Here is a 24483-nt window from a genome sequence, read left to right as displayed (position 1 = left end):
TTGGGAAATTTCATGAAAAAGTAATTATTTTGAATTTTTGAAAGGAAACTTAATTAGAAAAAAATAGGAAGAGGTTTTGAAAATTTTCCACAAAATGTATGGAGACTATAAATGACTTGATTAGGTATTTATTTTGAATTTTTGAAAAATTTATGACTATGAAAAATAGAAAAAAATAGAGGTAAAATAAGAAAATAGTCTAGAAAAATTATATTATTGATTTTCCTTGGAAATTGTTAGCCAATATGTGATTTGGCCAAGGATCTTGACGATTTGCGTTATTTTCGAGGTTGGCACGCAAATTGAGGTGATGCGCGCTTTTCGAGAAAATTCTAGTTTATGTCTAAAGGTAAGTGATTTTGTCCCGAGAACCTATATATGACATGATTGCATCATTATGCATGATATTTATTGAAGTTATGATCATTTTGTCATATTGCATGGAAAGTCGTGATTTTTGCATGGCACAATATTATTGGCATATTGATAGTTGTGCATGAGATTGGGATGTTGCCCCGATAGTGTAGTCGTAATTCCCCAAGGGCAAATGATGGAACAACGTTAGAATTATGCTAAAAGCGGGTCGAAATTCTGCTTAGGGTTCCGTGCCGAGCAGGTGGGTCAAGGAAGTTACCCTAGGGCATATGATTTTTTATGTTATTGTATCATGTATTCATGTATCATGTTTCTAAACCCTCACTAGAAGATTCATCTTTTAATCGGGTTATGCCCCTGGAACATTCAAACATTCCAGTTAAAACTTGCAGATATAGCAAAAAGATGATTGAGATGTAATGGCACGTGATGACGTGGCCGATAGGTTTGGCGAGTTGTCCAGTATTTTCTTTCTCATGAGGATTCAAGATGTATTATTATATTGATGATCATGTATAATTGTTATGATTTTATGTATTTATGAGAAATCATCAGATTGTACAGATAAGTCTCCATGTATTTAAATATTTAATGATATGATGGTACAAATTCTTATGTTATGATTAAGTGAATTCAGTTATGTACCATATCAGGTTTCGATTTTAAGTTTCCGCATATGTGACGATTACCTGTCTTATCTTATTGATTCTTATTTTAGTACGCTGAGAAGGTAAAACAGGATTGTTGGAAAATGATTTATATGAGAAAAAAAATATTCCCGAAATTCCTAAGTTATTTAACGCTCGAAAAAGCGGGGCGTTATACTTGGTCTTCCATGGCAGCTTCAAAGTTTTGGAAATTACACTTTTACCCATTTATTTTGACTTATTTACATTTTTGTCTTTTCATGAAGTCCCTAAACTTTTTATAACTTTCATTGAGTCCCTCAAGCTTTGAATTCTTCATTTCATACTCTAAGATTCCAAAAAAACATCATGTGGACCTCTTTCCGATAATTTCAAAAAATTGCACTTAGACCCGAATCTTCATTTTGTTCGTAAATCTTTTTGTTTCTTCTTGAATCCACTAAAGGGTTGTCCTACATACCGAATATGAACCGCCTCAAGGTTCCGTTGACTTTCCAAAAGCACCTTATAATAATTCGATTTTGCATCCTAAATTGCAGCTACATTTTAGCTGTACCAAAAATCGTCCCTGATTTGATTTCTTTCGATACCATAAATCAAGTCTCGAAATACTCATCACTTATCATTTTCTTTTGGCATCTCAGCTCTAGGGCACTCTCTACAGTCAATTCAATCATTCACAACGGTAAAAAATTACACTTATACTCTCAATTTATCTGTAATTTCACTTTTATCCCAAGAAAATTTACTCTTGAGCCCTTTTGAAATTCCCAGGTATTACAATCGCTTTTCAACAACTCCCCATTTTTTATTTCTTTTCCTTTCCTTATATTTAAACTCCCAAATAACATATACACATATATATAGACCGACACAATGGCATCTTAATACCACCAAGAATAGGAAAAACAAATTCCAAAACATCTAAAAAATTGAAAAATTGGATCTATGTCCAACGGATCACACCCACCAAGAAAAAGTATTTTGTTTTGGTTCGACCGGTAGTCACATATGAAATAGCGGACAGTATAAATTTAGCAACACTTTTCTAAATAAATCATATGAAATAATTTAATATATATATAAATATATATACATACATACACCTACACATCCCACCATACAACCCAAATCCATCTTCTCAATTTAGATTTTTAACTTTTCAACCATAGTACAACTCCCTTTATTGACTTTTCAAACTTCCACTTGCTTTTGACTTTTCTTTATACTATAAATTTAACTTTTCCACATATTTCCTTTTTCATTAATTTTAACTTTTCAAAATAATAATATTCTCATTAATTTTACTTCTTTGACCCACAAAATATTTTCAACATTTTAATCAATTAATGCCAAAATATAACATGCATAATAAAACTTTAATAAGCACCCTAGACCTTATTGTCCAACGTACATCAAATTTCATCTATTCTGACTCTTCAAACTTACACATATAATTGCTTTACATAGCGAGATGCTTAAAAATCAAGCCCAACAGAAAACGGTCGACAAAGTGAAGGAAAACAGGTGGTCGTTCGTGACAGGTCGACAACTCCTTACTATTGATCGCTAGCCTACTATACCTTTTTGCCGATGCCTTCCCATTTCAAATCCCCAAATTTCTTTAGTTGACTTTTTACTCTATCATTATCCTCACTTCTCTTTTTGGCCTTAACTATTCAAGCATAATATATGTATATATATATATATAATCCCCCAATTGATATATGTTGTAACACCTCGCCTCGCCGAGCATGTCACTATAAGGGATTATCGAGATTTTTTTTTTCCATACTTAAGTTCAACACACTCAGTGTTCCAAAGAACAATCTTCACATGCTCACAAAAAATCCCAGAACCCCAATTCTACTTAGTTAGCTAACAAGACCAATTAACTTAAGCTAAGTAAGGCTTATTACACAGCGAAACTTAACAAAATCGAATATTATAGATTACTATAGTTGCTCATACATAGTGTCTTCAAACCACAATAAAGATGACATGATTTCAAAACATAAATAACGACTATCATGCTTGTTCTCCATCGGCCCTCAACGAGCCTCACCTTTGCCCTTGCTACAAGCTTCGTCTGAAATGTTTGAATGTTCTAAGGGTATAACCCAGATTAGATGTTGAATTATTTAAGTGATGGCATAAAACAGTTTCATAGAATGCATGTATGATCATGAGCATGGCATATAAATAACACAACACGTCAACCTTCAGAAATCTCCCTAGCATACTCAATCTCCTGGATGCACATCGACGTTCATCTATGGAAAATCCATTTCACAACATACAATTGAGATTGATCTTACCGCGACATACTTAATCTCTGGGATGCATATTGACGTCACCCAAGAAAAATCCATTTTCACATACGGTTGAGATTAACATTGCCCCATTCTCAAGGTGACCCCACTCATCCTAATGGACACACGCAATGACACGAATTCACACACACCAATATCATGAAAACCACACGCTGTGCAATTTTTACAAAACATTTACAGTTAATGCATTTAGTAGTAAATTCAATATTTGCACAATATGCTTGTAAAACGAAAGTATTTAGGCAAACCATTCACATGTCAAAATCATTTGCCTGAAAACCAAATCAAGTATAAGATTGAACCATTCATCTTTGAATAGTAATTTTTGTCGTAACTTCGAAATACGTGCTGACCTTGAATGTCGTGCAAATCCTCAAATCTAGTGGTCAAATCACTTCATGACCAACTATTTATCCAAGGAAATCAATATTCTTGATTTTTCTAATTTTTTCATAATTTTCTTAATTTTTCTTATTTTTCCTATTTTTCATAAATCTTTTTTTCTTCAAAAATCCACAATAAATAATTCCTCAAACTTTTTTCCAAATATTTTTTTCACAGAAATTTCTAAAATATTTTTTTAAAAATATTAAAAATAATTTCAAAAATACCTTGTACCTCACACGCTAGGTGCATGTGCTACGTGTGAAATTCGCGTGTGTACTGCGTGCGCTTTTTCTTTTCAGGCGAACACTTTTCCTCGAGCAACCTAAAAGTTGCTCCGATTATTGAAATGATCTCACTTACTTGAAGTACTCCTCAAATCAATCCTAGGGGTACCCTTGGTTGCCCAAAAACACCACCGGAAGTGCCCGAAAAAGCCGATTACAGGCTCTGCTCTAGCAGCTTCTCGATTTTCTAGCCAATTCTCAAAACCCTCTAAAACCTATATGAAACCTCACCAAAATCTCCAAAAAAACTCTCCGATACACGAGGAACAAAAGTCTTTTATCCACAATACTCGATTCACTCTAAAATAACATGAATTTAAGCTTGAACTTCAATAAAACCCTCAGCCTTGGATGCGTTATTTATAGGCAAATTCCAGCAGATACCCGATAAATCTCAAGCTGACCTCACCCCTAAGCTTCAAATCTAGCTACCAAGTGGCTCGAATAGTCTTGAATCATGAGAAAAATGCCACGACTTGCCGACCAAATTTTTCGGTCACTTCCACCATTAAATTCAGTCAAATCACGGTCGATCTCGACCAATGGCCACTACCAATCGACTCATCATGGCTTGGAACACCTCTTGGACCCCTTGGGCGACATTCCCAATGTCGGCGGTGGCTGGTCGACAGTGATAGTAAGGCTGGCCAGAATTTTCCATGTTTTCCACCTAACTTTTGGTTTTTACACTTTATCCTCTACCTAATTTCCAATTACAGTTTGGACCCTTACTCGAAACCCCTAAGTTTTTCAACAATTTCGTTAGGCCCCACTAGTTCTACACTCTTCAATTCATCCCCAAAGTTTAAGAAAAAATATCTTTTTGATCGACCAAAATTAATAAATTGCACTTAAGCCCGAATGCACGAAAAATCGCGTTTTGATCCTTATTTCACAAATCCCTTGAGTTTACAAGTCCCTAACTTGCTTTTCACATTTTATCCTCCAAGTTTTGCCTTTGCCACAATCGTTTCACCATTTTCGACCAAGATTCATAAATTGCATTTTGGCCCTAATGTATGAAAAACTGCATTTTGACCCAAAAATTCTACAAATTTCAAAATACTTTCAATATAAAATTTCAGGTATTACGTATGTGGCTCAATTAATTTTATACTAAACCAAGTCTAAAACTCAAAATTATACTTAATTAGATCCCAAAAATTCCAGAAACTTCCAACCACCTCTCTATTTACAAATACAGTGATATAAATTTTCCTTCATTAAGCTCGTCAATCCACGTATTTCTATTAATTAAATCATTTCAAACATAGAAATAAATCTCTATTATTTTTTCTAAAATATCGAGATGTTATACCAACAGTATTTGATTAAATCATAACCTTTAAACTAAGAAAATATACATTATTAATTAAATTAATTAAGAATCTATATTATAAAAATATTTGTAGAGGGTAAGTTATTAAGTGAGTAATTTAGGAATATTATAATTGTTTTTTTGCACTAGGAAATGATTTAATTATAAGAATAATATTTTTCACTTAGTAGGTGATTGGAGTCAATAAGAAATACAGAAAAGGATCAAATATTGGCAAGCCCATCCAATCATGCAAGCAAATAAGTAAATATATATATATATATATCTGACTCTCTCTCTCTCTCTCTATATATATATATGATGCATATAAAGTAGCTGGGAGGCCTATGCCTAAGCCCTAAAACGGGGTCCAATAAATTTTTTTGGTCATGTTTTATAGTAAAAATATTTAAATATTTTAACATTAAAAATATTTTTTACTCAAAAGGGGCCAATAAAATTTTTATATTTTTTATTATGTTTTAATAAGATTCCAAATTTTAAATAGCCTAAGACCCCAACTCCCATGGGCCTCGGCCCTGTAAAGTAGTTGCCCTGGAAAGTAGTTGCTTTTTCATAGCTGAAATACACTCCAGAGCTCACCTCTGGCCTAATAGAAGCGCGCGCCCATAGGGCATAGGCGAGAAGTGGGGTGGGGCTAGTAGAGGCGCCTGCAGAGGGTGAGGCCATCTGCAATTGAAACAAGAGATAAGTCGATGCGAGGATCAGAGGCCAAGAAAGTGTTGAGCTTTCTCACGGCATCCCTTGCAACGTCAACAGCTGGTTCATCCTCTGCAACAACAACTCTACCCCGCCATAAGGTGTTGTCATAAGCTATGATTCCTCCAACCCTCACCAGTTTCAGTAACAGCTCATGGTAACTCATGTAGTTCTCTTTGTCATCGTCCACAAATGCAAAGTCGAAAGCCCCTTCTTGTTTCTCCTGCATTCGATATTAATTATATGTGTGTGTGTGTCTATATATATATATATATGTATATATATATATGATCGATCTCATCATCAACCATGCATGCCTGTACATATTGACTTATATATATGAACTAGTTAGCAAACCTTCGTGAGGAGATTGTTGAGAACTGTGAGGGCATCTGACTGCACGAAATCGATCTTATGCTCTACACCAGCCTTCTTAATAAATTGCAGTCCCATTTCATAGGCTTCTCTACTCAGGTCAATCGCTGTTATCTGTGGAAATAAAAAGTTTCCACTTTCAAACCATATATATAATATATATATATATATATATTTTTGGGCAAATAGCAAAAATATAAATATTTTTACGAATCTATAACTTTATCCAATCATTTCAATTTTGACAATTATATTTCAATTGATTCGATCAATTAAGTGCAATTTTATTTAACACCTGAAATCGATATAAAAGGCATGTGTCAATACTAATATATACACATTTATATTTTTTATTATTTATATATACATATGGATCTTAAAAATATTATTATTAAATAACACTTAGGATGTCAAATTAGTATTGAGACACACCTTATAAATCGATTTTAGGTGTTAGATAAAATTATATCTAATTAAATTAATTAGATATAATTACTAAAATTGAAATAATTGAATAAAATCACAAATTTGTGAAAAACTTTGGGGTTTTTTTTTTTCTATTTGCCCTATATTTTTTATTACAAGTATAATAAATTAAAGAAAAACTTAATAACCTTGCCATCGTCTGGAAGAGCAAGAGCAGTAGAAAGGAGAGAATAACCAGTGAACACTCCAATCTCCAAGGTTTTCTTGGCGTTCATGACCTTTAGAAGCATTGAGAGAAGTAACCCTTCATCAGCCGGCACGCTCATTAAACTCCTTCAAGTATACACAAATCATGAATGAAATTTGTAATTAAGAGGGTGTAAAATTAATTAACATAGATATATATATATATATATAGAGAGAGAGAGAGAGAGAGAGAGAGAGAGAGAGAGGAAGAAAGGCAATACCAATACTTGTATTCCCGCAGAGTTGCGTCCCTCAGTTCCTTCAGTTGTGGATGCTCTCTGGGATAGGCAGAAGTTTCCAGTATGTACTGTGTCGAAAAGTTAATTCAAAATGATTTGAGCATTACTATAATATAACGTCTGTATGTAAGTCGATTTTTTCTGTTAAGTTAATAGAATTTCCAGACTGACAATAAAATGCCTTCAAGAGAAGTGACGTAACCTTGGAGAGGGCTTCGCTTTGGAGAAGGCACTTCTTTGAGTGGTCTTCCATATCTTTGCTTGTTTCAGTAATCATATTATGCGTATGCATCTTATATAGTAGGAGATTTTGTGGAATTAGGGACACACGTGGTCATGGATCATGCATACATTTGCAATACATGCACGTGCATGCACGCCTTCGTTTAAATTCCCAATTCCCAATTCCCAATTCCCAATTCCCAATTCCAAATTCCAAATTCCAATTCCTTACGTTGATGAGGAATTCTAACCGGGATTCCTTCTTTTTATTGCACTGGATGGCAATTCTAACCGCACTTCACAGCTTAAAAGTCTGTATTTATTTATATACGTTTGATAAACACAGAGACCGAGGGGCAAGGGATTAATATATATTATATATGTGGATGTTATTCTCACGGACAAATGTTCATGACTATTATTTATATTATTATTATTATTATTATAGGCGAGAATGGTATTTAAATTATGTGTTTAATAATCAATAAACACATTTCAATTACATTTGTAACGTCCAGAAATTTGAAGATAAATAATAATTATTAATACTAATATTAAGGTCATTATGAAATATTTGAGAATTTAAGAGAAAGTGTTTATTTATATTATTTTGAAGAAATAGGTAATTAATTATCAATTATCTTATTTTAAAATAGTTATGGAATTATTAAATTGGGGTATGATTGGAATTTTCAAAAGTTTCGGGGGTAATAGTGTAATTAGTAAAAGGGGTGTAAAAGCGAGTTTCTGAAAATTTTGGGTGTTTCTGTGATTTCAGGAAATGAGTCACGAACATGTTAAATGTATTTGGGTGTATATATATACTGAAGGGAGCAACTAGCGCAAGCGGTCGCGCATGCGCGTGTGCAAGGTGAGGTCGCGGGTATGACAGGAATAGCTAATGGTTGAATGAGAAGGTAATAGTGGGTTATGATTGATGTTATAATAGCCTATAGTGGGCTATTAACAAGTTTGTATGTTGGACTTGGGCGCTAGTGTGTGTTTTATGTGGGTCCCAAGCACCGTTTATGTGAAATTTACTATATATTTATGCATCCAGAAATAAGGTAGGTATTGAACATGACATGATATGACGTTGCATCGACATGAATTACATAGAGTGTTATGAGAATAGTTTTGTCTTTAACCTATATCCTTCCTTTCATGAGTTTACTGAGTCTTGTGACTCACGTTTGTTTTCCATCATTCCATGTAAGATGATAGCCTGAGTTTGCAAGTATGTTATGCAGGATTGGGTCCAGATGTTAAGCCGTGGTAGCAAGTACAGAGCTCTCCCGAAACTAGATCTTGGGTGTCATATGATTGGTCGGAGTAATGCTTTCATGTTCATAAGATAAGTGTATGTTATGTAAGCCCAGGTGGAGTCGTACTATGAATGATTATGTAAGGATGATTATAAAATGTTATGAGATAAAAGAGTATGGTTTTATATTAAAAGGTATATGTATGAGTTTAGTTATGTTATTGTTTTATATCATTCAAGTAATAAACTTCTCACGAATTCTCTATGCTAGCAAGAGCTCTGGGAGGCGGGCCGTTACAATATTATTTATACCATTAAATAGAAAATTTGATTATTAATAGTAAATAACTGATAGATAATGTTTAAAGTGTAAAAAGAATATTTTATCTAAAAATAAGATATATTTATTATATTTTAACTATCCCCTTAGGATAATGTTCAATATTACAATTTTGAAATTGATTAATAATTACATTACTTGCATGTATATAGCACGGATTATACATCTAATATATCTACGCTCCTATATAAATATATAATATATTTTTGTGTTATAAAATCATATTAATAAATTATTTTTCTAAAACACCCATAAAGTATTTTTCTTAAAAAACAAAAGAAAATATAACAACATTGACAAGATGTAGACTCATGATCTCTAAACAATAATTGACTTTTGAAACAAATTTATCAATACATCAAGATTCATTTTATTTAAAATATTGCTTAAAAATTAAAAAGTAAATTGTTATCACCAAACATTACCTAATAAACTTTCATTTAAATTGTTTTTTCTGTTTTTCCATGGCCTCACCTCTTGTATAAAATAATCAAACACTTCATTTTGGAATTGGGAAACCATGGCAATAAAGTGACTTCACAAAATACCCTTTGTGTATTTATTTAAAAATAAAAATTATGTAAACAAAATTTGAACTCATGATATTAAGTTAAAACCAATTTTATTAGCACTCTCAAATTTGTCTTTATTTAAATTTTACTTAGAAAAATTAGAAAACTAAACTTCAACACTGTTGAGGGTTTTTTTTTTTTTTTTTGCATAATTGGTGTTATAAAACCATATCAATAAAAAAATTCTAAAATAACATTTATATTTCTTTTTTAAAAAATAAAAATTAACTATGAGAACAAGATTTGAACTCATAATATCTAAATAACAATTAATTTCTCAAACAACTTTAGTATTACACTAAAATTCATTTTGCTTAAATTTTTCTTATAAATTAAAAAATAAATTATAGCTATCAAATTTCTCATAATAAATTCTTTCTTAAAATTTTTTTGTGTTTTTGCTCGTGCCTATTTCGGGCTACCCCTCTAACTTAAAAAACATAAAATTTAAAATTTAGACTTATAATCCCAAACTTATGACTTAAAATTAATTTTACTACTATATCAAATTCATCTTAATTTAAATTTTACATAAAAATAAAAATAAAATATCAATGATGTGGCACCACCTAAAATTACAAGAATACCTTTACGCGCTAGTAGTATCGCTCGCCACGTGGATTGCCCAAGTGACTGACACGTGACAAGTCCACAATCTGAAGCGGAATTCGAGAGATTGACACATGGACTGCGAGACCCTTTCCAGCTTGACTAGGGTCCTCGGAAGTCGTGATGCCCATCTTGGACACCCTATAACAGACATGCCTATAAAAAGCAAGGATCATCACCAGATATGACTAAATTCTCCAGCTCTTACATTTATTATTATTTACATTTACTTTACTGATTTAAACGTCGGAGTCCACCTTGGGGGATCCTAGCCCCGTCACTCTGTTGTCTTGTAGATTCTATTCCTGAGATCCGACAACGCCAAGTCCAAAACTCCACTCCCAAGGTCCAATTGCTGAAGCCGCACGTGATGGTTGATTTCAAAATACCATCATCAATCAATTATTAAAAATATTGTTTTAATTGCACATATACCTGACGCGGATTCACTCCTCTCTTTTGTGTGTGTATGTGCATGTGTATATTTGTTAATTATCTTCTGGTCGAAGGTCGATAAACATATAAGGAGAAGACGACGACGACGGTGGTCATAAACATAACATACGAGAAGGAGAAGACGAGGACGGTGCATGTGATGTGTGCATGTGTGACGAAATATACAAGTTTGGAATTTTCAATATTGCTTGGGCCTCGTGTTCACGGTGTACCTTCAAAACACATACATGCACGTGATTCTTTTTTATGAATATATCAATTCAGATCAAAAATCGAGATCTTTGTTAATTTTATTTATAGCTTGTTTGTAACCACTGAATTGAAATTTCTAAATTTTAATTAATCCTACGGCCTCAAGAGTTCTAACTGAAAAGCGTCGACGTCGACTGAAACAAATTAATATTAAGAAAGACGTATAAAATGTTTTAAAGATCTTCTAAACTGACCATATATATCTCCTATGGGGATGGAGATGCGGAGGGGAATGAAGCGCAAAGGCAATGAACACAAGAGTTTTCCTCTCTTGTTTTTGTTAAAAGTACAAAAATCAAGGTTGAGATCTAAAGTTTTAAAAACCCTTCCTTTACCTTACCACCAATAATAAACTTCAATTAGCTTACCATTGCCAATTAATTGGGAATTATTGAATTGGAGTTCCAATTCCACAACTTCAACAACTCTAATTGAATTGAAAGTTCATTTGTTTTGTTTGCCCCACTTTATTATTCAGTTTATTACCATTTCGTTTTGAGAGATCAGTTTAGCACTTGAAAATTTAAAATTGTTCCAATTTAGTACATTTTGTTAGTCAACTGTTAGTGTTGTTAATTGTCTTTAGCTAAACTAATAATTGACTGACGATGCATTGAAATTGACTAATTTTTTAAAAGTTTAGTTATTAAATTAAGACCAATTAGACTGTTTTATTCTAAACTTAGATTTATTTTTTAATTTTATTCAGTTTTGACCTTTACTCTAATTTAGTCATTAAATTTTAACTTTTATTTTAATTTTATCTTCAATCGACTAGATGTTTGCCATAACATTCATGGCACTTAGGTGATGTACTGATGTGTCTAATAATAAACGCATTAACAAAATGACATCGTTTGGGCATAATGTTGTTGCGATGCATTTTGAAACCCCAAAGTAATGGCTTAAGTTGACCTTCATCCAGATCTAACCCAATACTTAATGGATCAAAACTCATATTATTTCCCAAATCATCTAATATTTATGCCTTTACCACCGCCAACTACCTCCTTCCTCACTCTTCATCGCCAGCAGCCTTGCTTTTATTAACGGTGGCCATAGAGCCAACTGAGTGAAAAAAAAAAAAAAAAAAATAGGAGAAGACTAGAGGGCCGAAAGCAAAATAGAGAAGGCAATCAATAGTAACCCACCATTGGGATGAATTTGAGAAGGTATGTTATATTTTTCTGTGAAATATCAAATGTGGCCCATAGGATTGGGGAGCCATTTGGCAACCGTGGGCTGCCCCTTTGGGCGCCCACTGGAGGGCCAATTTGCAGCCATCTTTGGGCCAGCCCAAGCCCTAAGGCTTTTGGCTTTTGTCGCATAGCCTGCAGCCGTCTTTTTTGCACGATCTTATCCAGGCCGTTGTTGCTTCTTTATTATGTGCAATCCCAACCATTCAGTCGCATTATTTATCACGCCTTGAGATTGATGATTCAAGAAGTGGAAGACGAAAGAAAAGAGGGGTGGCCGAGAGAGTTGTCATTTTAGGGTTTTTCTTTCTCTCTCTCTGTAAATTCTGTATAGTTCATCTTCCCTTTTGTGTTCTCTAGTTTTTGTTTTTGATCGAAGATAAACTCTTAATCTGTTAGTGATTCTAAGCCTTATTGTATAGAAAATCAGGGTTGCTTTGGTTTTGATTTCATTGTAATCAAATTGAATATATTTAATGGAGTGAGCTCTTCTCACCAGAGCTCAAGTGGACGTAGCCCCTATTTGGGGTGAAACACTATAAATCTTTTGCCTCCTATTTCATTTCTCTTTAATTTCATCAGTGCTGATTTTGACTATGTGTGTGGAGATTTGCTATCTCTGTTTGATTGTAACAAGGTAAAAGGTGAAAAAAGTTAAGGAAATCTCGACCAAAGTTAGACAAACGAAACCTAAGACCAACCCTCAAAGAAGCTTCATATATGGCTACCCAGCCTACGTCGACTAAAGCCGGACAATACTCCGTCGGATAGGGAAGTCACACATCATAATCAGGAGAAAAAGGGAATGAGGAAGCAATCCTCTCCAAGTCATCTACCCACAAAATAGAAGCATTCCCCAAGGATTGGCCACTAGGAATTTCTAGAATTTCTCGAGTTACCCTCTTACACCTCATTATAATATAGCAAATAATGAGTAAAGGCACAAGGAAATGGGAGATAAGCCCAAAAACCTGGGAACTCAGGAATGTTCGGAATTAAGAAATGTTGCCACAGGAGATGAAGCTAGAAGCAGGAGACAAATCTGGATCTAAAGCGACGGCTATGACAGTTGAAGACAAAGCGGCTGCCGCGGCGGCTACAGAAGAAGAGGCGGTCGCGGCAGATGGAGGCGAAAACCTCGGCCGCAGCTGCTGGTAGCAATCTGGCGGTCCCGATAGCTAAAGGCAAAGTCGGGGCGATCGCAGACGAAGCGGCGGCCGCGACGGATGGAGGCGAAAACCTCGGTCGCGGCAGCTGGTGGCGATTTGACAACCGCAGCGGCCGAGGGTTGTTGACATTTGCCGTGGCTTCGGCTGCTATCGATGTAGGCAACGAGCGACTGTAGCAACAACAAATGGTTGTGGGTGAAGAAGCAAAGAAGATGAAAGAATGTTTGAAAAAATTAGAAGAAAAATGTTTTGGAGAGAAGAAATGAGGGGGCAAGTAAAGACAAAAGTGGACCCCTTCCCCTTTTTATAGTAGGAAACTACACAGAAAATATTCACTTAGGCATAAATTTTACAGAAAATACTCCGGAAGAGCCCACAAAAAGAAAACGAGTGAGAAATAACCAATTGAAAATGATTACTCTTCTCCTTAGGAAACGTAAGTAAAATAGTATGCAGCAATTGATATATATCATATCAAAATAAGAGGAAAAAATTAATTATTATTAAGAAAAATATATATATAAAAGGCTCGCGGCGCAAGGCCATGCCAAGCCCGTGGCCGAGAAGCCACGGCCCCCACGTCTGTTAAACAACCTGCAACCATAACTACAGCTAGCGGCCGCAAAAGCAAGGCTTGCGGCCATACTTTGGTTCGTTGTCGAACCTTAGACCGCAGCCCACCTTAACGTGAGGTCTCACCAAGCTCACAAAAAATTTGGTGCACCGCCTCAATATTTTTCTAATAAGAGGGTCCCACAACGCGTAAATATAATAACTCACAATTAAAAATCTATCCAGAAAAATGATAACATCATCCCTAAAAAAATTCTCTCAAAAAGAATAACATAAACATCTATAAAAAAAAAAAAAAAATTAGATATTATCCATAACAATCCTAATTCCAATCCAATTAAAATTAAGATAAACATTATCTAAAAAAAAACATTTTAATCCCAAGACACTTTAGATCATTTTATATTTTTTTATAAATAAATATCTAATACATCTCTAGTACTAAGATACTGAGATAATTACTGTTATAAAACTTTTATTACTCAATGTCTTATTACTCAAATGACTTGACAATAACGTTTCCTAATAACTAAATTCATTATTATATCTTGACAACAACAAGTGATTTAATCTATTAAGAGTCTCTTTACATCACAACCAAAAAATTGTTCAAAAGAAAAAATATACACGAGAGAGAGACCGGCAGCAACAATCCAGGGTCAACACACATGGCAGCCAAATGCCTAAAGATGGGCACCCAAAAGTGGACACGGGTTTCATGAGTTTCAACTTTCAATTCAAATCAAACCACTTAACCAAACCAGCCCACACGTGGGAAACCAATTTTATGCCCCTAATTGGTGTTATTGTCCTCTTTAACTCTTTTTAATGATAATAAGACACAGCAATTCCAAGCATAAATCTCAACAAGCGTCTAGAAGGCTTGAACTTCGGCAACTCTTTGACTCCAAATTGACACTGACACTACGACACCACCACTCCAATCCCCACCCCACCCCAATAACAATAAAACGCACCTGTTACTTACTTTAAACAGTCAACCCACCAAACCACAAGTCAATAATTAATGGCGAAATTAATATGCAGCCACGCAGAAACGTACAAATCAGGACATATTCATGGGCGGGCTTAAGCTTCCATGGATCAACTTCATTGACCCCAATCAGGGTCTCTTCTTCTCCTGCTGCTTCTTCATATAAAATTAAAACCCCAGAGCATGTCATCTCAGATCAAACATCTCCTATCCCGAGCTTTCTCATGGCATTCAATTACAAAATTCGCCCAGAAATTGACATGGAAGACGAGGGTAATGATGATGACATTTTCTACGCCGAAATAAGAAGGCAAATTCTACTTTTGACAGCAGAAGAAGATGAGGATAATGGGGACTTACCAGGAACCAAGAATTCGAGTTCTGCAAGAAGCACCAAGCTTTGTTCGGGCTCTGGTTGGTCGGCTGCGCTGCTGCCAGGAAGCTATTTCACTTGGTCGGAGACTCAAGAGAGTGCCAATGTGCCCGCCTGGCTCGTGAGCTTGTGGAGAAGTGGCAATGGCGGCAATGGCACTGGGGTGTTCATACCTCATATCGTCAAATCCAGGAGGCAACAAAGGCCGAGTATGTGCTTCTTCAAACCCAGAAAAAATTTGAGATTTTTGTGTCATATTCTGTGACTTCTATATACTGATTATTCTCCCAATTCTGTTTGCAGAAGAGAGGAACAACGGCAGAGGAAGAATGTACAAGCCAGTCGCATACAAGAACGAATAATGACTGAAATGATTCCTTCCATACTTGAAATGTCAATGCATAGTGATGATACAATTAATTTATGCAACTAATATTGTAGCAATAACACAAGATTAACAACAGCTAGACTATATCTTCGTATAACATGACATGAATGCTAGTTTACACAGATTCAGGACAGGTTAATACGAAGCAATGACACAAAAGTCAAGTACACTGAACGTGATAGTTTGTTAGTCACCACGAAATGTTCATATTTGCGGTGCTCAGACTATGGCCAACATTGCATTAGAAGGCCGTTCTAGCAACATTCTCTATTACGACTTAAATACTAGTTACTCCTTAAAACTACCACTATTATGCATGGCTTCAACCCCGCAATGCAGACATTACCTATACCGACTAACAAAGGAAAGCCGGGTCACTTTGCAGTGTTGTTTGAGTTCACCATCTTTGTGTTGCATAGCCACATGCATCTGATGGTTTCTGATTGACAGCAAGTACCTGATTAATTATTTTAAAAGCATTGATGCTAAAATCTGGCAGCTCATTCCTTGGGTCGTGCTAGCCATAAAGAACTGAGGGCTCGTAAACGAGACATAAAATCACTGACGACAAGAAGTGCCCGAGCTGCTTGATGGGTGGTCAAAATCCGGTGCATTCGTTGCAAAGTCTGTTGCCTCAGAAGATCAGCCTACCAGAAAGAAGACTCATGTTATGCCCTTTGTCGGGAGTATGTTCCGCTTATGAGAACAATATGCTAGTACTTGTATCCATCATGTATCAAAGCTGTTGAGTCATTATGAGGTAAAACCTTTACCTGATGAAGGAAGTTCTCGAGTGTGGCAAGCTTGCCCATTGCGATCGCCATTTGTCCCATATAATCAGCTACATTTCCAGAACCAGCAGGTCCCATACAGGTGGAGGATAAGGTATCGAGAAGGGACTGTTGTAAAGCTTCCATTCCTTGAGACAATGCATCTTCTGCCTGTTGAGATGATTGCTGTAGATTACATAAGCCCATCAACTGTTCATCTGTTAAAGGTTCAAGATGGCTCCCAAGAATCTAAATATAAAAAAGATGAAAAATTAAATAGATCAATAAATAATCATTAAATGAGTATGATTACAGGTAACTTAAAAGGAGAAAAATGGCTCCATAAAATCAACCATGGAACGGTAAATAACCTTGAGAAGTTCAGACGGACGAAATCCACCTAACCACATGAAGCATCTCTCGGCAGGAGTTTTCCACATGCCCGACAGAATGTGAAATACATCAGATTTTGCAGCAATGCTCTTCAACCTGAATATATCATTATAATGTGACATTACTCCATCAACAAGAAGACACAGTTCTTTGTCATCCAGATTAGAATTTACAGCTGATCTCAGATCATTGATAAACCGCTGGTGTTCATCAAGCCAGCGTGCATAATCCATGTCAAATGCTGAGGCCCCTGCAATTTTACTATTTCAAACAACTGTATGATATTTAATAACCTTGAGTCATCTAAATGACAATAATCTAATGCTGAACTGCAAAATAACAATAGGATATAACAAACTGAAATAAGTACCATAAATTCCTGATAGTACCATATAAGAAAAATCTTATAGGACCTAACCAGGATACTTTCCACCAGCTCTGCCATTCAGATAAGCATCTCTACTTTCATACATATTACAAACCACTAGCATCTAAAAGATTTCATAGCAAGCGAATTCTAAAGGCAATTCAGTTTTAATCTTGATCAGAACTTTGTAAAATGATAGGTACAGTGAAATCATAGACAAAAATTAACCAGCTCTGAAAGAATTTCATCAAACTGATGTGAGTATAGAAAAATGATCTCATTGCAGCTGGCAATCCTGAACTACAGAATAATGGCCCCTGATTTTTATGATCCAACGGATATAAGGACTTCTGTGACACTAGATCCCAAGAAGTCAAGGAAATAGGGTAAAGATATCTACAGAGTAATCATGAACTACTGAACAATCTTGACTTTCATGATCAACCAGATCCAAGGACTTCTGCGGAATTAGTTCCCAACAAGTCATGGGAATGGGGTAAAGGTAACTACAGAAAAACCCCTGGAACTCACCACAAATTAGTTACATCTGCAGTGGCAGGAAAAAGCAGACAGTAACAGAGTGTTCAAGTAAATATCTCTTATGATATTGTGTGCACAAACTGCATACTGCCAAGTGTAACAATTTCTTCCAGTAACCTCTCTTTCTCGTGAAAAAGAGACCATCTGAACAAATTCATAAAACACCAATAAAGCAATTCCACTCATGTGCTTCCTAATCAAATCCATCATGTTTCCATGGTAACACGAACATAGTTGGACACAGAGAACATGCTATCCTAAACATTCAATTCTTTCATCTCCTGAGCAGATTGTGTGCTCCCACTCGCTAGCATGGGAAAACAAACAAATTTTTAAAATCACATCTGTATCATTCCGACTACTCAAACCAATCCAACTATTAAATGAAATCAAAATAAAATTATGTGCAGAGCACCATGATGCAGAAGGAACACCCATGCTAGATATCAACACATACAAGATCCAGTAAAGTCTCCAGGCAAGGAGAAGATCTCAAATATAAATGGAAATACAACAAAATTATGTATGAAGAATCATTATTATTATTCTGGAAGAAGATTGCTAAGGGAAATTCAAATTGGATACAAAGAAAACCAAGGTTTAACCATCCCAAACAAAAAATAAAGAAAAGATGATTTGAAAAAAAACATGGAAAGAAATTTGAGTTCTCAATGTTTCAAAAGAAACATACTTAAAATAATCTGCTCAAATTCAAAATCTTCCTAACAAATTTAGACCTACAAACCCAAAAAGAAAAAAGTTCCAAAACAGCAAATTTCCAATTTCAGAAGCCTTGGTGAAATTTGTCCAGGACCTATCGTACATCTTGGCTCCAACAGTGAATATATTGATAGCTGACCTGATCCTTGCTAACCTACTGAATCTCAATTCATTCTGAGCTTCCCTAGCAAAATGACTACTTTACCTTCTGGATCAGTCCTCCCCCCCAAAGTTACAGCCTTGCTTTAGTCCCACTGCTTTTGGCACTCCACCATCAGTCTGACATTGTTCCATCTCTATTTTGCATATATTCTGGTCTTCACTGAGTGCAAAAATTAGCCACAACATATGCCAACTTTCCTCCCTATTCCTGAAGCAATCGATATTGAGAGGACCATTGATTAAACCATCATGTTAAACTTAAGGCAATCCAAAGAATTGTGCAGTTTTTTTCTGTTGCACCCATTTAAGGTCCTAAAGAAGTCCCCCACCCCGACAGTCTCATGACAGAACTAGCAATAAACCTACACTGAGTAAACAGGGAAGATTTTAAGAAATTCAAGGGATTGGAACTACTAGGATTTACAGCTATTCTAATTTCAAAAAAAAGAAAAACTACAATGCTGTCCACCACCATATCTGTGTAATAAGGTTCCAAAATTGTCCAAATGGCTGCATCAAGCACTGTCTGCATTTATCCCTATTTTGACAAGATCACAGTGCAGGCCAAAGACTCTATCACCCACGAACAGCAACCTCAGCTTTCTGCCAATTTTAGTAACATCTAACTAGATTGTCCATATCCCCATTTACAGACATGATGCTTGACCAATCAATCTTATAGTCTTTTAACAATTCAACAACCTAAAAATTCAATAAAAAACAAGATGCTTATGTTCAAGAATCAAGAATCAAGAATTCTTTTGCACTTTAAACCAGAAACTTATCATTCTTGAGTTGCCAAGAGATAATAACCCGTCGCCTTAGTGCCAAGGCTTAAAGCTTGCTAAAGTCAATATGACATGCATGTAAGTTTACTCACCATTGCCACCTATTGAGTGATTCTGATCTCCAGATAATCCAGTAACAATAAAAATACCCTGCATTTAAAGTGACAAGATTCATAAAGAATTTTGAGCGAAAAGAATATTCATTGGCAATAAGAAAAGCAAACATCTATTCAAATGAAATGACAAATGTATCACCTACAATCAGAAGAAAAAAGTAGAACAAAAGTGCACTATAAAACTGGATCAATTGAGCAATCAAAATCTATAGCTTACAGCAACAAACAGATACATCTCAGTGTGTACGTATTCGTGCCATGATGTGCTTTACATGTGTGCCTTGGTCCTGTGGTTCCATAAGTTTATGATTTGTCCTATCACACAACCACCCAGTTATGTTAACTTACAATTACATTAGCCTCAATCTTGCTAAAGGACACACACTAAGCAACATTTCTAGTTTTTGCAAAACTACAATCGCATCGCACTGGATGCCATATATATAAAACATAGAAAAATACAGCAAGAGGACCTGCTGACGTGCTCGTTGAAGCTCCTGCTCCAGTTGCGAAAGCTTAATCCGACTACTCTCCAGCTGTTGAATGTATGCCTATTCCAAAAGCATAACCTATGAGTGAATCCATGTGCTCAATATGTCAAATTGGCATAATGAGTAACAGAAGCATAGAAGGCACAGAATCACAAAAATCCAGGATATACTATAGCTGTTAAGCATTTAACATAATGTTATGATTCTATCTGAAGCAAGGTAATAATCATGTTACAATATGCTGTTATTCTACAACTTCATATTATCAAGTCCATTTCTTAGAGAGCGCTGATAGAGAGAAAAAAGAAGATGAAAACACCAAGGAAAGGAAAACATGTACAAATAGATTAAGGAGCACTAAGACAAATACTTTGGTGATCCTTCATCTAGAAGACATGATGCTAGCTGGATTTATGGTTCTTTTGAAGAAGTTATGATGCTAGGCAGTGACTATTAATTGGATGATTTTCAATCTTTAATGCTTATCTAGAAGAGTTAAATGAGATGCGAGCATTAGCTGTGGTCCACAGGAGCCAAGTTAATCCATCTCATAATAAATGGATCAACAAAGACACAGTACTCTGAACAACAGTGCTAAATACTTCAGAGAAGCCATTGAAGAAACAAAAGCACAAATTAGGGCATTTAGGATCCAAATAATCAAAAACAATATCCTCCATGGGGTACAGAAATCTAACGGAGGAATTAAATGCTTTACTTTCTTCCTTAGACGACTCTTCCGTGCAGCTTCACGATTCTGAGCCAGACGACGAAGCATCTGCAGCAAAAATTAGCAAGAAAACATGATATATGCATTTGGACACAAAATTGAATCATGTAACCAACTGCCATTAAGGTAATATTTCATCAACCACCTTCTGGTCACCTGTCCTTCCCTTGGATTGATCCATAGAATCCATGACCATGAGTGCTCCATGCTGAACTCCACAAACGTGTGACACAACAGAAAATTGCCATCCATCAGAAATCCTATACCTCTAAAAAAATTTGTGGTTATGGACTATAATCAAGTGTCTATGAGAAATCATGCATTCGTGCATAAACTACTTCCACAGACAACAATTAGACCATACCTCAATTTCCATAAAAAGGTAAACTAACTAATTTTTTCAATAAAATCAGACTGAATAGTACTTCAGTTGCAATCTAAATAGATTCATCTATTGCTATATGTATCTTAGAATCATCCTAACCACATACATGGAGAGAGTGTTTCAAGAAAATCTTATTAATGCTCAAACAAAATACGCAATGGATCACAAAAAACTAACAGCTTACCAACCATATTGCAAGTTTGAATTGTTTTCGCCAACTCCAGTAGGAACCAGTAACAATAAATTGAAGGTGAAGCTTGTTCTTCGTGGTAAAGCGCTTTCAATGTATTGCTTCTATTATTTTGAAAAGGCAATAACTTTTTGTATGACATTTTTTATTTCCATCAATGATTTTAAAGCAGCTGAAACATTTTCCCACCTAAAGTTGAGTGTTAAAGACATATTTTGTATGGCAATATTTAGAAGCAATTCTGTCAAACATGTTCTTCCAAGTTTATCTGGAAGGAGCCCATAAATTACTAATTTGCATAGCCATAAAAAAGAAACTGATCAATACACATAAACTTATAGATGACTAATAGCCAAGAAAGACGCCAACTGATAATTTTGGATGTACAAGAAAATAACAGTCCTGACAATGAGGCTAGAAACAGAGAGACCTGGTTTTTATCATCAGTGTCAACATCTGTGGAAGTGTCAGTCTGCTGGCTATTGTCTGCCAATCCAGAGTCTCCCCAGTTGTCAAAACCCCAGTTTGCCAAAGCCCCACCACCCCCACCCGCCACTGTACCAGTGCCTTTCTGCACCATTTCGGATAAAAGAAAATTCTAAGGGCCACCCACCAACGTAGCAAGAAATTAGAGCAAAAACAAAATATGTAAACAGAGAGGGAGTAGTTGTTGGGTACAAACGAAATACCGAGCTCAAGCCACCAAAGTGCAAGTTATTGGAAAGAACAGAAACATTGCTTGCTTTCACATTGTAGATGGAGCCTACAAAGAAATAGGATAGATGAGGAGAAAGTATTGTCGACTCTGAAGTAGTTAGTAGTTAGAGAGAGAGCGAAATGTTGCAGAGACAGGGCAAACCTGGGCTTAAATCAGTAGCCTCTTCCTGATGAAACCCCGAGGAATGTTCAAGCTCTACAATGTCCACTAAACGCACCTGGTTTTGGCTGCCCTCATCGCCTCTGATGATTCAGAAACAAAACGAACTTTGAATTCAAAACATTTATAACCGGGTTCATAACGATAGCAAAAGGGACCAACCTCGGGTAGAAGAGGGATTGACAGTACATGTCTGGTTTGAAGCTCTGCATCTCTCTTTCCATGTGCATACATGTAGGAAACAGTAGAAATTTGCAGCCTCTGGAAGATGAAGAGAGGGTGAGTAGAAACTAACAAGAAGAGAAACAACTCATGAAGCTCTCTGTAGAATGTAAAGAAAGAAGCTGAAGAAAGAGAGAGCAGTAGCACAGCAGCAGAAAATCTTTGCGAAGAGAAGCAAATCTCTTTCAGGAAACGAAGATATGTCAGCTTAAGCCTGCGCATCAGACGCAGTACGGCGTGTTTTTGAATCCAACGTCAGTGAGAGAGAGAGAGCTTTGATTGCAGTTGTGAAACTGACAATTGCTTTTGGGGCATTTTAGTTTTCCAATGGCCACAGACGGAAACCTGCAAATAAGTAGTCTCCCCCGCATTGATTCCACTCTCGTAGGCGGCGCGTTCATTCACCTCACAAAGACCTCATATGTGTAGTTCCCTTCCCTCTCTCCAACTGCAAGATTCATGTCAATCTGGAAACGGACGAATCGCATCAGATGCCCAACGCAATGCCCAGGCTTGGCAGCCCAACCAAACCGGACCCTGCGGTGATTTTTCATAAACATGTATAAATTGTGTATGGTTGAAGGTAGAGTCCTCGTAACGAGGAACAGTGTCTTCTTCTTCGTGCATCTTTCCCAATGAGTGAATTTATTTATTTATTAAATATTCAGGGGCTTAGACTTAGATCGACGACGGGGATGAGCATCAATCTACACTCTGATTGTGATTTTGTGCAATCACTTTAATGTAATCTCCGTTAATTTTATAGTTACCCATCTTTCTTATCTCCTCTCTCTTTTATTCTATTTTTTTTTTTCTAGCAACTCTCTTGTTGGCGTCCCTCTCACATGTAGATCGTCCTTACATTTTTGTCACCTTATCAACCATCACGAAGAAAAAAGATGCAACAACGAAAGGGTCCACGGTGAAAGAAAGACAACAAAAGCAAATGAAAACGAGAGAGAGAAATGAGGTGAATTTCTTGAAAAAAGAATTCTTCAAAATGACTTTTTTATCTCTCAAATTAATAGGAGTTAGTTCACTCTCGTTAAACGAAGATGCGCGAAATTGCACTCCTCTATTATACTCTGAATGATGCTAAATGTATATTATATCTATACATCATAGGCTATACATAGGGATATTATGACTAAAATACCCCTCGCCTCTATACGCTTCATGAGGGATATTTTTGTCATTGATATACCTTCGTGTAGCTCAAGATGTACACAAAGGTATACTAATAACATTATTCATTCTACTATACTCAGTTTTAAATTACATTTTAAAAGCCTTGGTTAGCTTTGGCTGACTCTGCTGCTCTCCCTCAATCTCAATTTGCTCACTTTATTTGTCGTTAATGGTACCGCAAGCTTACCAATGCCCATTCATAAACATAAATCTTATTTAGATTATTTAAAATTAATATTTCTTTAACTTAATAAATTTGGGAGTACTTTAACAATTAAAAAAAATAATGTTTGGTCATTAAAATATAAAAACATCAAGATTCGATATATTAACTATTAAAAATTATTATTTTAAATTTTTATCGCTACTCAAAATAAACAAAGTAGTTATCTACGCCACATATGATATCACGTCACATAAAAAGTTACATCAAATAAACACATCAAATTATGCTTAATACATAAATATCACATTTAGTCTATCAGCAAGTAAAAACCTTGACATTTTATACATAATAAGAAAATATAAACCAAATTTGATTTTTTTTTTAAAAACGTAAATTTTATTTAAAAGATCTAAAAATATTAAAAAAAGACCTGGACTGTCTAGGCTCAATCTGGCCCATCTCCCAGCCTAATCTTGTCCCATCTCTCATGACCCAATCTGGCCCATCTCTCAGTCCAATCTAGCCCCATCTTGCCCTTACGCCAGCCTGCAGAATATCATTGCAGTCTCTACTAGGTATCTGCGCTCTCGCTTAAATCTTATCCTCATTAATGGCGGATC

At 35.6% G+C, this 24483-nt stretch overlaps 3 protein-coding genes across 6 annotated transcripts; 1 reads left to right on the top strand and 2 right to left on the bottom strand.

Moving 5' to 3' along the window:
• Positions 1 to 6002: 6002 nt before the first annotated feature.
• Positions 6003 to 7627, bottom strand: LOC127796891 (flavonoid 3',5'-methyltransferase-like). The gene is made up of 5 exons (XM_052329296.1): positions 7553 to 7627; positions 7333 to 7418; positions 7054 to 7198; positions 6422 to 6553; positions 6003 to 6287 (listed from the first exon to the last, which is right to left on the bottom strand). The coding sequence occupies exons 1-5, from the start codon at positions 7625 to 7627 to the stop codon at positions 6003 to 6005; spliced, it is 723 nt and encodes a 240-aa protein (XP_052185256.1).
• A 7451-nt stretch (positions 7628 to 15078) lies between these two features.
• On the top strand, positions 15079 to 16398 carry LOC127798086 (uncharacterized). The gene is made up of 2 exons (XM_052331395.1): positions 15079 to 15579; positions 15674 to 16398. The coding sequence occupies exons 1-2, from the start codon at positions 15222 to 15224 to the stop codon at positions 15730 to 15732; spliced, it is 417 nt and encodes a 138-aa protein (XP_052187355.1). The 5' UTR covers positions 15079 to 15221; the 3' UTR covers positions 15733 to 16398.
• Positions 15825 to 23170, bottom strand: LOC127798085 (transcription factor TGAL3-like). 4 transcript variants are annotated; one of them, XM_052331392.1, is made up of 12 exons: positions 22808 to 23170; positions 22450 to 22548; positions 22270 to 22370; positions 22100 to 22173; positions 21841 to 21981; positions 20981 to 21043; positions 20824 to 20883; positions 20088 to 20165; positions 19591 to 19648; positions 16900 to 17171; positions 16532 to 16777; positions 15825 to 16405 (listed from the first exon to the last, which is right to left on the bottom strand). In XM_052331392.1, exons 1-12 carry the CDS (start codon positions 22822 to 22824, stop codon positions 16259 to 16261), a joined length of 1356 nt encoding a protein of 451 aa, XP_052187352.1. In that variant the 5' UTR covers positions 22825 to 23170; the 3' UTR covers positions 15825 to 16258. The 4 variants fall into 4 exon arrangements, with proteins under 4 accessions (XP_052187352.1, XP_052187351.1, XP_052187353.1 ...); XM_052331391.1 differs by having other exon boundaries at positions 22855 to 23170; XM_052331393.1 differs by having other exon boundaries at positions 22657 to 23169.
• Positions 23171 to 24483: the final 1313 nt, after the last annotated feature.

Source organism: Diospyros lotus, chromosome 3 (assembly GCF_014633365.1).
Source record: "Diospyros lotus cultivar Yz01 chromosome 3, ASM1463336v1, whole genome shotgun sequence".
In the NCBI taxonomy this organism is placed as follows: Eukaryota; Viridiplantae; Streptophyta; class Magnoliopsida; order Ericales; family Ebenaceae; genus Diospyros; species Diospyros lotus.
The sequence above is the reverse complement of the archived record's forward strand: the minus strand, read 5'-3'. Positions and strand labels throughout refer to the sequence as shown.